Here is a 15,022-nt window from a genome sequence, read left to right on the forward strand (position 1 = left end):
ATGGTGCTGATGCATAGTTTTGGTTAGGAGAAAACATTCCACGACGGCTTCTGTGACATTGAATACGGGAGGAAGAGAGCATAGCTACCACCCACACCAGTATAATGCTAAGGCCCCACCCATATTGATAACAAGACAAGTTCAAAATTGTGAGTGTGACTGGAGGAATAACAAAGTGAGAAATTGACGCTGTTTCAATAGGATGCGCTCTCCAAAAAAACTGCTGTTGAAAATGCCAGCTTCTCATCCAAACAGTCTGCACTGGAATCTGGCAACCAAAGTATCAAGGTTAACAATTTAGCTGATTTGAATGGTGAACGTTTCCACCACTTGTGACCGATGGCTTGAGCCTGGGGAGATATGGCAGAACTAGGCATACAGTAGGTTTGGCTGCAAGCAAACCTTGTCTGGCCTGCAGATATATGACAAATTACATCATCGTGCCATGGAAAGAGAGCTGGTGGAAAGTTGTACTGGGACGGCAGCACCGGCGGTGGTGCCATTCATTGTGGTTAAAAAGTATTGTTTCCATAGACAAAACGTGTTCCCAGAGAGCTCTTTCTTCCTGCTGCACCAGCAGTTCTGTGTATTTGACACTATTTACGAGCTAGTATGAAACCGCACCATGTTTTTTCGTGCCATCTCCGGTGATACTCCAGGGTTGTGCCTAACTTCATTACATCCACTGGAAAAAAGGCTTAAATATTCATCACGAGGCACAGTTACATGATTCAAAAAATTACTTAACTTAAGATTCAACTAAAAAGACTAGGCTGAAATCAACCTTCTGAATCTTGTTTACTACACTTGAGGAGCTGGAAATGTCAGATATCACCTCTGCCCTATTGGACTTGAGTTAGCCTCATTAGCATCATCTTACACCGGGTTTAATCTAAGAAAAAAAAGGTGCTATCTAGAATCTTGAAGGGTTCTTCGGCTTAGCCAATAGGAGAACCCTTTGAAGAACCCTTTTGGTTCCAGGTAGAACCCTTTTGGGTTCAATGCAGAATCCTTTCTATAGAGGGTTCTACATGGAACCCAAAAGGGTTCAACCTGGAACCAAAAAGGATTTTCCTATGGGGACAGCCGAAGAACCCTTTTGGAACCCTTTTTTCTAAGAGTGTAGGAAAACTGCTCTGACCTGACAATCCTGTCCTGATGATTACACATTTATAGATCAGTATTTACCTCACACCGGGACATATCAACAACACCGCTCACATCTTTGGGAGACTCATTGTATATATTACTTGGGGGACTTTGCTGTGATTCTAAAATGTTTTGCCAGCAAACGCCACTCATTGTTTGGAGACTGGCTCAAAGTGTATATATTTAATGAAAATATGTCTTGGAGATTACAACATGAAGAAATGGGGTTTGGACATGAGAAATGTGCTCTTTCAATCAGAAAATATTTGATCTCATGGTACCTTGTTTCCAAGACAAGGATTGCCCCGAGACTCATAGTGATGTCAGCAAGCTCTGCAATAGTGTTGCTACATGCTAAGCCCAAGCTAAGTCCTGACGAGAGGCCTGTCTCCACAGATCACTTTTTATTTTCCAAGACTACAGGCTGATGGTATTCAGATAACCGTGTAGATTCCATCGGCAGTACGGGAGAAATAAGACAATGATAGAGACATTGAGTCATCATAGCCCATTTCACAGGCAGAAACACAACACCTCAGATAAATACTTTAAGCACTAACGCAGTATGAGGATCCCTCACCACTTTAATTCAATCAGAAAAGCAATACCAATTTAAGCATGATTCATTCCCCCTAGGCTCGCTCAATGACAATTCGGCCAGCTGAGACCAAAACATAACTGTATTTGATATTTCTAAATTATACCGAAGAGACTGGAGTGGTCGTGAGAAGAACAATGTTCAATTCCTTCCTAATATGCAATTATTGCATTTAAGCCTGTGCGCCTAAAATGTTTGTTATTGGTGGGATCAAATGAGCGAATGGGAGAACCCTAAATAACCCTTAAGTGTCAGCGTCCAAAATAACAAGCCCTGAAGACTCACTGGGAGTGCTGTGTTCCATCTGCTTTGCCTGCTCTGGCTTAAACACACACTGACAGCTTTCCCTGTAAGCCGGCCATAAGCCCTCCCCAGTAAGCATTGTCTAGCATCAACATATGGCCGAGTCTAAGCACCTTATTAGTGTACATTACCAGAGGACAAATCACATTAGCCCTGGAAAAGGTGGCATGGGCCATCCTTTCAGAGCTGGAGGGGGTACAAAAGACATATAATTACAATTAAACTATCTGAAGCTGGTTGGTGAGCATATGCCACACAGGGAGATCTGTGCAGGGAGTTGACTTGAAGGAAATGGCTGCATCCCCCTGAGAACGGTTGTTGTGTCCTCCAGGGATTGGCCAGTCTGAGCAGTGGTAAGCGCTGGGTTTGGGTGTCTTACTGACACTGGGGATAATCTCTGCCTTCAAAATCATTGAGTGATCTCTCGTTGAACACCCTGGTTCATCAGAACAATAGCCTCGTTGTCCAAACTCTAGGGTTCATTAAAGTTGGAAGCCCCAGACAGGTTGACTTAGGAAGAAGGATGGATGTGTACATTTATCTGACAGCCATCTGTAGCTGGGAGTTTAAGGCTAAACTGTTAATTACGCTTTATGAACAGCGGCTAGATTGTGTTCTTTTGGGACGGCGTAAATAAAACACATCATTACTCACAGTGAATTGGCCGCCATCTCGCCCGACACTGACATTTTTCTCCTCCTGAGAACCTGTTGCTTTGCGACCAAAGCTCCTTTTAATGTGCCCGCTCCAACACGCCTGAATGGGGATGGTGAAGCTGTGTTTGTAGGGTGCGAGCTATCCCACTGCTGCTTTTGCCAAATGTAACAAAGTAAACAGGGCTTTTTCTCACACTTAATGAGCTAGATAATATAAAAGGATATTCCCAGCTATACACAACAGACCACTCCCCGTTTCAAAACCCTATTTCTAATGATACAGCAATCTCAGAAGTATTCATCAAATTATACCTAAAATGTTATAGAGCTTTCAGTTATTTATGGAGTGCTGTGTCTGAATGGTTAGACATATTTTTCCCCCATTATGTTATGAATAGGGGTTGGCGGTTTACAGACAGACAGGAAAAGTCCATTCATAGACAAACTGCCATTTTCTCCTACTGCAGGGCACGTACTGGGAGTTTATGAAGTGATTTGCCTTTTGTGCTTTTATTACCATGACGCTTTTCATTTGCTGAACTGTTCAATGGTTTTGACATTGTTGTCGTCCAGTAGGCCCACAGGTCTTTAAAATGACATGTTTTTCTGCTGTTTCCAAACGTTAAAAAGAGTAACAACTGAAGAGCCGTCTATGCCGTTCGTTTTCAATGCCTATGGAGTACAACTTAGAAGACACCATTGGAATTATTGCGGCGGCAAATCACTTATTTGAGATGAACTTTTGTTGCGTGCTAGTGGTGTGATCATGGTTGAGAGGATCACAGAGAGCCGCGGTTTCTAAAACGTGGATCTCCTGGCTGCCGCAAAGCACTAATCATCCAACCCACACCACCTCTTTAAAACACTTATTAGACACTAAAGCTATCTACACAAACATCATGTTCCCGCAATTGTTAAGTGGACCAGAAACCAGAAGTGGAAAAAGAGGCATACGAAAAAGAACGTCCTGCAAGACCACATTGTTACTGCGCCGGTTTTTTAAGAGTTGATCGAGAATGTTACAGGTCTGTTAAAGTTCATTTGAGGAACCTGATATTTTATTTGGCCTCGTCTTGTGTTGCCACTAGTCTGCCTTGGAGAGGACTTCAGAAATGGACCCCATTAAATATTTATTGTGGCCAGCTTTGGACAATGATTTGGCAAGGTCCCATCTATGCTTTTACAACACATATCAGTAATTCTCCAAACTTTGTTAGCTTCACTTTCCATTGAAATCATTCTACTGAGCTAAGTACTAAAGCACAGTAGGGGCGAGGTGAGACATCTCTCAAAAACCTCTTTTAAAAAGCAATAATTATAATCCAAGACAAAGATCATCTTTAAGATGACCAGACCATTCGTTCCTAACAAGGATGAATCCTACACTGGAAATACTGAAGAAACCTAGGAGGTTTACAGACCAGATTCATAAAAGATCCTGCATTCAAATGGGACGTCCATTACAGTCCTTTATCTGCTAAGCGGTCGTTTAGACCTGAAAGGGAGAAAGTACACACACTTTGGCCCTATGGCGAGATGTGAAAGAGGGGATTTCTATGCAATGGCAAGCGCCGCCATAGGCATGGGCTGGGGGATTTACTGTGTCCTCCTCTTTAATAAATGGGACCAAACGTGGTGCATGTCAATGTTCCTCCGGGGACGTTCTCACCACACGCACGTACACTAGACAATGGAGAAATTCTACAGTATGAGAGTGAGCACAACTTGTTAACGTTCAATGTCATCTAGCATTACACAAAGGCAGTAGTCTATCGTGCATTATAATTGTGCTATAAGCATTCACAACAGAGAATGGCTCCCAAGACAGCCTACATGAATACATGAATAATGCATTCAGGTTGCATCAACAGTTAGTGTAGTAACTTGACAAGGAATGCCCACACGCATTTCTATATGACTTTCCTTCATTTTCAACCTAAGAAAGAAAAGGTGTACAGCCATGTACAAACGGTACAAATACAGCAAAGCGATACAGCCAACTCAACATGTGATAGAGTCGCCTTGTACAGATCTGTCTCCGAGTGATGACCTCAAAGGTCACGGTCAATGCCAGTGCCAATAATAACCATGCACATATGAATAGCAATCCTACTATACTGCAGGTAAGTACAATACATATTCAATGTAATTATTTATAAAGTGTCCACACTATAACACTTCTCCCCCTTCATTTCAATCCCCCCTGTGAGGAAAGAACACAAGGTTAACCATTTAATCCCATCAGTGTTTTCTCTTGTCTTCTTCACAACACTTTCAAACTTCTGCTAGTGTTACTGTAAATGTAAAGAAACAAAGCAATCTGACTTAATACATGAACTGCACTGTAAACATATGGCCTTCTAAAATTCCTGTTTTGTGAGAAGCAACTCTATGAAAGTTAACGATGCATACTCAAGGTTCGCTGCTACTATAACTTACCAACATGTCATACAGAAAATGTGTTTTTTGAAACTGTGGTGGCTGAGTAAAACAGTTCCAGTATCACTCATTGCCAACATATTGTAGCGTGTGTGTGTCCAATGTCTATTGTATGTGTTTGTATGTGTTCAGATTTTTTATTGTCCTACATTTTTCTATGAGGGGGATAACTTGTACTACTGCTATGTGGCTAGGCAGTGGGCTACAAATCTGATTTTCCTTCAGGTGATGCCAGATGTTTGATGTTATACACCATATAGCTATTACAGTTGCCTGGGACTCCACAGTCCCGTTATCTTTCTCTCTTGGTCACACTTTTCCCTCAGAAATTATGCCAACAACTTTCCACTGCAAGGGGATCTGATCTTCAAGTCTCCTTTCAACAAGCCTCTTTGTAAAACACCTTTATGCAGCTTGTATTTGTGCCACATTTCGGGCCAGAGCGCGGAGTTCCAAACATTGACAGGAGCGTGCCAAACTCCCTGTTCCCCAGCCAGGAAGCATTATGAGAACCAGCACCAGAGAGCTCTTTTGTTTCCATACATTTCATGACAGATTCCACTCAACAGAGTTAGCCCTGAAATTCCACTCAGCCACCGGTTAATGAGTTTACCTTCGTTGAAACCCTCAGACAGACCCTGAAAGAGTGGCGGCCACAAGATAGAGGAGCAAAACAAGCCCTGAAGTTGAATTCCTTCCATGATCCACACATCAACCATATTTTAACTACACATAACTAATCATAGGCCTACTTTACGTCACCCAAAGGCATCATCAATTTGACAAGACAGCTAGTTCTGAATTGTGCAATTAAAACACTTTCCAAAACTATTGTACTTTTACTTACTTTTTAAGAAGTGGCCTTGCAGTAAACAAAGAGTTAAAATTAACATATTCAACATCTACCTTAAAAATGTCCTGCCAGATAGTAATTGGGAAAACAGTTTCCCTCCCTGTCTTAGCTTCAGCCTCAACAGGGTAATTTTGACTGTACTATGATTATGGGTTTTTCAATTTTCTACTCAAATCCCTCTTTTTGTATTTTCATTGGTAAAACTTCCAAAATGTTCTATCAAAATATTTGGATTTGTTGACAGGGCTTTAATAAATGGCATACTTTTAGAGCAGATATAAAAAGGAACCCAATACTTGTCATAATTGGTTTAGAATTGTCTAGTTAATCATGATATTCAAAATCTCTGAATTTGAGCAAGTAACAAATCAGACAAAATAAGTATAGTTGTGTCACATTTCATGGCTTTGTCACTGCCACAGTTTTAAAAGGCAAGTGCAGAGGCAGTACTTTTGACTGGATATTAAAGTTATAGATTGTGCCTTTAAATCCTTTGCATATGTCCAAAACAAACACTGGGCCAAGATGCCACCCAGGGTCTGACACAATACACCTTTGAGACATTGCAAAGAGGGAAGCCCCTACTCTAATCCATTATCCTAATGCGCACTATCCAACATTATCGCACACTACAGAGAGTGAATCTCTTTACTGTACAATTTCTCACCAAAGTCAATGCCAAGTCAAAAATACCCATCATTACTACTGGTCACATGGTCAGTCCAGGAATGAAACAGAACCACCCTTTCACCATGACGGCCATGCCAGAGTAGACCAAAGAAACATATACTTAACTTACATACCATGTGATTTGGCTCGGACGAGGATACGCATGTACTCGCTTAACTGCATATTTACCGACCTCTATGGAATAACAACTTGACCTTTTATCTGTCTAAAACAAGCTCCACCACCGTATCCAAACAAACAGAGAAGGGCCCTATTCTATCAAATGCTGCAACAAGGTTTTCCGGGATATACTTAAAAAGCCTTGCGTGGAAATAATTAGGGCTGGGAATTACCCGGGACCTCACAATATCATATTATCACGATACTTAGGTGCCGGAACGATATGTATCGTGATTCTATATGTATTGCGATTCGATACAGTAATTTTATTGCGATTCGATGTTCCAATTTATTGCGATTAGATGTATTGCTCACCATATGTCTGCTGCAGAGGGACAAGAGAGAGCCATGAGAAAATGAGTTTTGATCAGTCATGGAAATAAAAGTGCTGGAAACATATTGGCTCCCTATTTAAAAAGAAGCTGGAGATCAAGCGATGAAAGAAAAATACTGGAGTTTCGGTGCAGTTACAGACAACTAGCTGTCAAAACGATACCATGTATCGTCAAACATAATATCCCTAAAATGGACAATTGCATGACAAAACAATGCGTAGCTTACAGTGTGAAATAAGAATGAACTCTACTTGGGTCTATGTCCTTGTGATGTAACACAGATGTATCCTACGGAGCATCGCTCTTCCTTCGCCTCTCTTTTCAAGGAGATGATAGACACTAAGTTGAACATGTTGAATATGGTAGGCATTTAGCACAGGTGTGCCACTTCGAACACCAATGGATGACGACACATAATAAAACAGTCGCTGTCCATCTTCATGCTGTCGTGTCAAAATGCTAGAAACACTTGAAGATTATAAGTTGACCGCTCTCAGCAGTTCTTACCGGAGTCGGTTGCCGTGATGACCAGGGTGTAGTTCCCCTGAGCCTCGCGGTCCATGGTCTGGGTGAGGATCAGCTGACCATTGGACGACAGACTGAAGGCTCCTTCTTCGTTCCCACCGCTCAGCATGTAACTCAGCTGGCCATTGGAACCCAGATCATCATCCCTGGCCATAACCTAGAGAGCAAAGATGAGACGGATAAGTCAGAGTGAAGCACTCCTTATGACTCTGAGGGTATCCTAATATGGACACCGTAAAAATAGATTTTCTCAGAGATCAGAAAAATGTAAGACTGTAACATCTGTCTGGGAGGACAGACATTACTGAAAATGTGGCAAAAAAATGTCAGATATGATATTGGTCTATTCCAACCTCCTGTCCTTATGCTGTAAGTTTGGGCATAAATCTTCAGACCAAAAGGACTCATTTGAGAGTGCCAGTCAGTGGTGAAAACCAACCGAAATTGTTATACTTGAGTAAAAGAAAAGATACCTTAATAGAAAATGACTCATGTAAAGGGGAAGTCACCCAGTAAAATACTACTTGAGTAAAAGTCTAGAAGTATTTGGTTTTAAATACACTTAAGTATCAAAAGCACATGTAATTGCTAAACTGTATTTAAGTATCAAAAGTAAAAGTGTTAACCATTACACATTTCTTAAATTAAGCAAACGATACGACACAATTTTTATTAAATTTTTTTATTGACGGATAACCAGAGTCACACTCCAGCACTCAGAAATAATTCACAAATGAAGCATTTGTTTTTAGTGATTCTGCCAGATCAGAGGCAGTAGGGATGACCAGGGATGTTAAGTGTGTGAATTTGACAATTTTTGTGTCAAAATGTAACGAGTACTTTTGGGCGTCAGGGAAAATGTATGTAGTAAAAAGTACATTATTTTCTTTAGGAATGTAGTGAAGTAAAAGTAAAAGTTGGCAAAAATATAAATAGTAAAGTAAAGTGCAGATACCCCAAAAAACTACTAAGTAATACTTTAAAGTATTTTTACTTAAGTACTTTACACCACTGGTGCCAGTGCATTATGGGCGCTGTCTTTAATGCCCGCCGGGGCACAGATAGAGGGCCACATCAGGTTGGCACAGGGACATGTTCTTGTGTGGCGACCCACTGCCGCTGGAGCCGTTTCCACACAGCTGCAAAATAATTTCCTTGTAGGAACGGTATACAGACAAGCTACACTGTGTGTGTCTGCTCACCGCAGTGGAGACAGGTCCTTTGTGTGTCTGCTCGCTGCAGTGGAGAACGGTCCTTTGTGTGTCTGCTCTGCAGTGGAGACAGGTCCTTTGTGTGTCTGCTCTGCCGTGGAGACCGGTCCTTTGTGTGTCTGCTCGCTGCAGTGGAGACAGGTCCTTTGTGTGTCTGCTCGCTGCAGTGGAGACAGGTCCTTTGTGTGTCTGCTCTGCAGTGGAGACAGGTCCTTTGTGTGTCTGCTTGCTGCAGTGGAGACAGGTCCTTTGTGTGTCTGCTCGCTGCAGTGGAGACAGGTCCTTTGTGTGTCTGCTTGCTGCAGTGGAGACAAGCCCTTTGTGTGTCTGCTCGCTGCAGTGGAGATAGGTCCTTCGTGTGTTTGCTCTGCAGTGGAGACAGGTAATTTCTGTGTCTGCAGTGGAGACAGGTCCTTTGTGTGTTTGCTCTGCAGTGGAGACATGTCCTTTGTGTGTCTGCTCGCTGCAGTGGAGACAGGTCCTTTGTGTGTTTGCTCTGCAGTGGAGATAGGTCCTTTGTGTGTCTGCACTGCAGTGGAGACAGGTCCTTTGTGTGTCTGCTCGCTGCAGTGGAGACAGGTTGAATGTGTGTCTGCTATGCAGTGGAGACAGGTCCTTTGTGTGTCTGCTCGCTGCAGTGGAGACAGGTCCTTTGTGTGTCTGCTTGCTGCAGTGGAGACAAGCCCTTTGTGTGTCTGCTCGCTGCAGTGGATATAGGTCCTTCGTGTGTTTGCTCTGCAGTGGAGACAGGTAATTTCTGTGTCTGCAGTGGAGACAGGTCCTTTGTGTGTTTGCTCTGCAGTGGAGACATGTCCTTTGTGTGTCTGCTCGCTGCAGTGGAGACAGGTCCTTTGTGTGTTTGCTCTGCAGTGGAGATAGGTCCTTTGTGTGTCTGCACTGCTGTGGAGACAGGTCCTTTGTGTATCTGCATGCTGCAGTGGAGACAGGTTGAATGTGTGTCTGCTATGCAGTGGAGACAGGTCATTTGTGTGTCTGATCTACAGCGGAGACATGTCCTTTGTGTGTCTGATCTGCAGTGGAGACAGGTCATTTGTGTGTTTGCTCTACTGTGGAGACAGGTCCATTGTGTGTCTGCACGCTGCAGTGGAGACAGGTCCTTTGTGTGTCTACTCTGTAGGGGAAACAGGTTCTTTGTGTGTCTGCTGTGGAGACAGGTCCTTTGTGTATTTTCTCTGCAGTGGAGACAGGTAATTTGTGTGTCTGCAGTGGAGACAGGTCCTTTGTGTGTCTGCTCTACTGTGGAGACAGGTCCTTTGTGTGTCTGATCTACTGTGGAGACAGGTCCTTTGTGTGTCTGCTCCACTGTGGAGACAGGTCCTTTGTGTGTCTGATCTGCAGCGGAGACAGGTCCTTTGTGTCTGCTCTACAGTGGAGACATGTGTCTGCAGTGGAGACAGGTCCTTTGTGTGTTTGCTCTGCAGTGGAGACAGGTTATTTGTATGTCTGCAGTGGAGACAGGTCCTTTGTGTGTTTTCTCTGCAGTCGAGACAGGTCCTTTGTGTGTCTACTCTACTGTGGAGACAGGTCATTTGTATGTCTGATCTACAGTGGAGACAGGTCCTTTGTATGTCTGCTCTACTGTGGAGACAGGTCATTTGTATGTCTGCTCTACTGTGGAGACAGGTCATTTGTATGTCTGATCTACAGTGGAGATAGGTCCTTTGTTTGTCTGCTCGCTGCAGTGGAGACAGGTCCTTTGTGTGTTTGCTCTGCAGTGGAGATAGGTCCTTTGTGTGTCTGCAGTGGAGACAGGTCCTTTGTGTGTCTGCACTGCTGTGGAGACAGGTCCTTTGTGTATCTGCATGCTGCAGTGGAGACAGGTTGAATGTGTGTCTGCTATGCAGTGGAGACAGGTCCTTTGTGTGCTTGCTCTGCAGTGGAGACAGGTCCTTTGTGTGTCTGATCTTGTAAGAACTAACGCTGGAGATGAGAAGCAGGAACGGAGAGTTGAACATTTAATTTAGCACAGACATGGAACAGGACAGGAACAGCATCTGAACAGGGTAAAACAAAGACATACAATGCTGAAGCGGGGAACAGAGCTGAGGAACAGACAGATATAGGGAAGGAAATAACACAGGAGATTGAGTCCAGGGGAGTGCAATGAATCGCTGATGGGCGTGACGAGGGAAGCAGGTGTGCGTAATGATGGTGACAGGAGTGCGTAATGCAGGGCAGCCCGGCGCCCTCAAGCGCCAGGGAGGGAGAGCGGGAGCAGGCGTGACAGTACCCTCCCTCTAGGGGCGCCACCCGGCGTCCCACCTGGACTAGCCTGACGGCCCGGCCGAGGCATAGGCACTGGACCAGCAGGCTGGGGCGTAGAAACCCGACGAACCAGCAGAGGCGTAGGAGCCTGGTGAACCGGCTGAGGCATGGGAGCCTGGCGATCCTGTCGAGGCGTGGGAGCCTGACGAAATAAGACAGGTGATTGAGTCCAGGTGAGTGCAATGAATCGCTGATGCGCGTGACGAGGGAAGCTGGTGCGCGTAATGATAGTGGCAGGAGTGCATAATGCAAGGCAGCCCGGCACCCTCGAGCGCCAGGGAGGGAGAGCGGGAGCAGGTGTGACAGATCTACAGTGGAGACAGGTCTTTTGTGTGTCTGCTCTGCAGTGGAGACAGGTTCTATGTGTGTCTGCTCTGCAGTGGAGACAGGTTCTATGTGTGTCTCCTCTGCAGTGGAGACAGGTTCTATGCGTGTCTGCTCTGCAGTGGAGACAGGTTCTATGTGTGTCTGCTCTGCAGTGGAGACAGGTTCTATGTGTGTCTGCTCTGCAGTGGAGACAGGTTCTATGTGTGTCTGCTCTGCAGTGGAGACAGGTTCTATGTGTGTCTGCTCTGCAGTGGAGACAGGTTCTATGTGTGTCTGCTCTGCAGTGGAGACAGGTTCTATATGTGTCTGCTCTGCAGTGGAGACAGGTTCTATGTGTGTCTGCTCTGCAGTGGAGACAGGTTCTATGTGTGTCTGCTCTGCAGTGGAGACAGGTTCTATGTGTGTCTGCTCTGCAGTGGAGACAGGTTCTATGTGTGTCTCCTCTGCAGTGGAGACAGGTTCTATGTGTGTCTGCTCTGCAGTGGAGACATGTCCTTTGTGTGTCTGCTCGATGCAGTGGAGACGTCCTTTCTCATTCACTTCAATTTGATACTTTGGATTGTAATACCTCAAAGACATTTTCTAAAGCAATAATTTTTTATCTAAAAAAGTGTGAAACTAACAGTACTCATTGCTATCATTCTTTATCTTTTTAATTGCCTATTTCCTATGCTAATTCGCAAAATCAAGACCACCATCCTTGATGTTTTTTATTTATTTAACTCGGCAAGTCCGTTAAGAACAAATTCTTATTTTTAATGACGGCCTAGGAACAGTGGGTTAACTGCCTTGTTCAGGGGTAGAACAACAGATTTTTACCTTGTCAGCTCGGGGATTTGATCTTGCAACCTTTCGGTTACTAGGACAAAGCTCTAACCACTAGGCTACCTGCCGCTCCGAAAGTATGAAGTTTGTACGGTATCAGTTTGTAAACTGATACCATACATACTTAATGGATTAATATTCCTAGAAATTAAGTTAAGCCATTAGCATGTTGAAGGTCTAAAGCCTGGCATATGACTTAGTGCTTTGTTCATGAGACTTAAATTCCCAGTCCAGAAATGTCAATAATGTTTGACAATGATTTTCTAGAATGACTAACAAAGTGAAAGACCTCACTGACCTGTAGTATGTTGCTGGGGAGACTCCCCACGTTCTCCTGAACGTTCACAGAGTAGGGAGAGAGCTCGTACACCGGCGGGCAATCGTTCACATCCAACAGCACGATGTTGACTGTGGCGCGGTCTACCCTCGAGCTGCTTCCGCGGTCGTAAGCCTGGACCACCAATGAATAAGACGACCGCACCTCTCGGTCCAGCTGCTTGGCCACTGAGATCCATCCGGTGACCGAGTCAATCCTGAAATCAGAGTTGATGTTACCCCCAGCGATGGAGAAACGGATCTGCCCGTTGGTTCCCTCATCAGCGTCGCTGGCAAACACCTGGATGACGTCGGAGCCCGTCAGCGTGTCCTCCTCAATCTCGATGTCGTAGATGTTCTGCGAGAAACTGGGCGTATTATCGTTGACGTCCAGCACCAGCATCGTGACATCCATGGCTGTAGACAGCGACGGCTCGCCCTTATCCTTGGCCACCAAAGTCAATGTATAATTGGACATCTCCTCCCGGTCCAGTTCGCCCACCAGCCTCACGTCTCCATCGATAGTTCCTATGCTGAACTTGTTCCCAAAGGGGCTTTTCAGGGAGTACTCCACGTAGCTGTTGGGCCCACTGTCTGCATCAATGGCATGGGCCGTGAAGACCACCGTGTCCACTGGAGTATTCTCCTGGATATAGGTCCTCTTCTGGGAGGTGAAGGTTGGCGGGCAGTCGTTGACGTCCAGCAGGATGATGGACACCTGGGTCGTGCTGGTGTAGCGAGTCATGGGGGCGAGGGCCAGGTCGTGGACAATGACCACCAGGTTGTAGAAGGACTGGGCCTCCCGGTCCAAGGCCTTTCTGGTCTGGAGTACCCCAGCTTTGGTGATGTCAAACTGGCTCTGAGGATCTCCCGATGCGATGGAGTAGAGTAGCTGGGCATTCGGACCTGGAAGACAAGCCATAGCAATAGATTTGGAGTTGGGTACATTGCGTTAGTTACTTGTACTAGAAAATGTGAAGTTCTGAAGAAGCTTTGTGTGCTTGCTTCAGCTGTTTGTTATGGTAGGGGGTAGTTACAGTATAATGGCTCTTTCTGTTTCAAGTCGAGAAGTATTCATCGGGAAGGGGTAGGATTAGATTACCTTAAAATATCCCAGAGAACATGTCATGTGATATACTGCACTGTACCTTAAACAAATCAAGCGTAGATAATTTGGACTGACATCTGTTGATGCCAGGTTGTTTAGATATGACAGTTACATAATGTATGTCTGAATTATAATGTTATATTCACTATCAACATGCATTTCCACATATTGCCTTAATGTCTTCACAAAAACAACTGTCTCAGCAACCTTCCACTTTCTTTCTCCAAACGGAGGATGCCTTTATGCAGGGTAATCAATCCTTTTCCAAAGAGAAACTGCACAGCAACTTAAAATCACCTCCTTTACTGATAGTCCGCATTCTATAATTTGGGGATTTCCCTCACAATCGAAACACTAATTTCAATGAAATAACTAACTACAGAAACCGCACAAATGCAAACTATTAGACCTTGAAATCTAGCTTAATCCTTGTTCCTCCCCTGGAGCCGGGGGAAAAAGAGCTTACATTTTGCGTCTGTAATTAAAGTCATTGGGGTATTCATGTGGAAAGCGGCCCAGCACCTTCCCACACTCCAGACGTGTTTACTGAACACAGGTAATCCATTATCAAAAAGGCCAAGTCGACTTCTATCCTTAGGTTACAACCACATCTACAGGGGTCAAGTATTGAGCAACCTCTGTGGGGGGGGGGGGGGGGGGGGGGGGCGATAACACAGAGAGAACGCTGAGAGATCATTGAGAGAACGTTGAGATCACAGAGGGAGAACGTTGAGAGAACGTCAAGATCGCACAGAGAGAACTTTGAGAGAACGTTGAGATCACAGAGAGAGAACGGTGACTGACTATCGACAGTGAGGGTCAATGAGAGCAAGTGGACAGTGGAGGAGAAGAAGCTTGACGTAGGGAGACACAAGACAGGCTTCTACCCCAGGAATGTGGGTCACAGTAACCGCATTAGGCCTGGTATGTTCAGAGCGGTAATTGCAGTCAGAAAGGGATGGCTGTTATAATAGCATGAAGCAGTCTAAGGTAACCACCTGAAATGGATAAATACCTCAAGCCTAGTGGACCGTATTTCACAACATGATCCCAATGTGACAGGAATGAAAAATGGAAAATAAATATATGGCTTAATATTATGTTAGCTAACTGCCTTCACTGCATGATCATTACAGGTGTTATGTCATAGAAAAATAGTTATGGGCCATGCTATATTGACCATGTTCTCCTGCATTTTTCATGAACCATCCGTTCACGTCATTGGTGTGGCAGATTGTCCTAT

General features: G+C 44.5%; 1 protein-coding gene across 2 annotated transcripts in view; it reads right to left on the reverse strand.

Annotated features, from left to right (window-relative positions):
* Positions 1 to 15,022, reverse strand: part of LOC129858156 (protocadherin Fat 4-like) — a 110,702-nt gene that overhangs the window by 21,956 nt on the left and 73,724 nt on the right. For both annotated transcript variants that reach the window (XM_055927165.1, XM_055927164.1), the window contains exons 5-6: positions 12,655 to 13,577; positions 7,690 to 7,864 (exon numbers count right to left, since the gene is read on the reverse strand). In XM_055927165.1, the coding sequence (XP_055783140.1) occupies positions 7,690 to 7,864; positions 12,655 to 13,577 (1,098 nt within the window). The remainder of the gene's footprint in view (positions 1 to 7,689; positions 7,865 to 12,654; positions 13,578 to 15,022) is intronic.

This window comes from Salvelinus fontinalis, chromosome 6 (assembly GCF_029448725.1).
Source record: "Salvelinus fontinalis isolate EN_2023a chromosome 6, ASM2944872v1, whole genome shotgun sequence".
Taxonomy (NCBI): Eukaryota; Metazoa; Chordata; class Actinopteri; order Salmoniformes; family Salmonidae; genus Salvelinus; species Salvelinus fontinalis.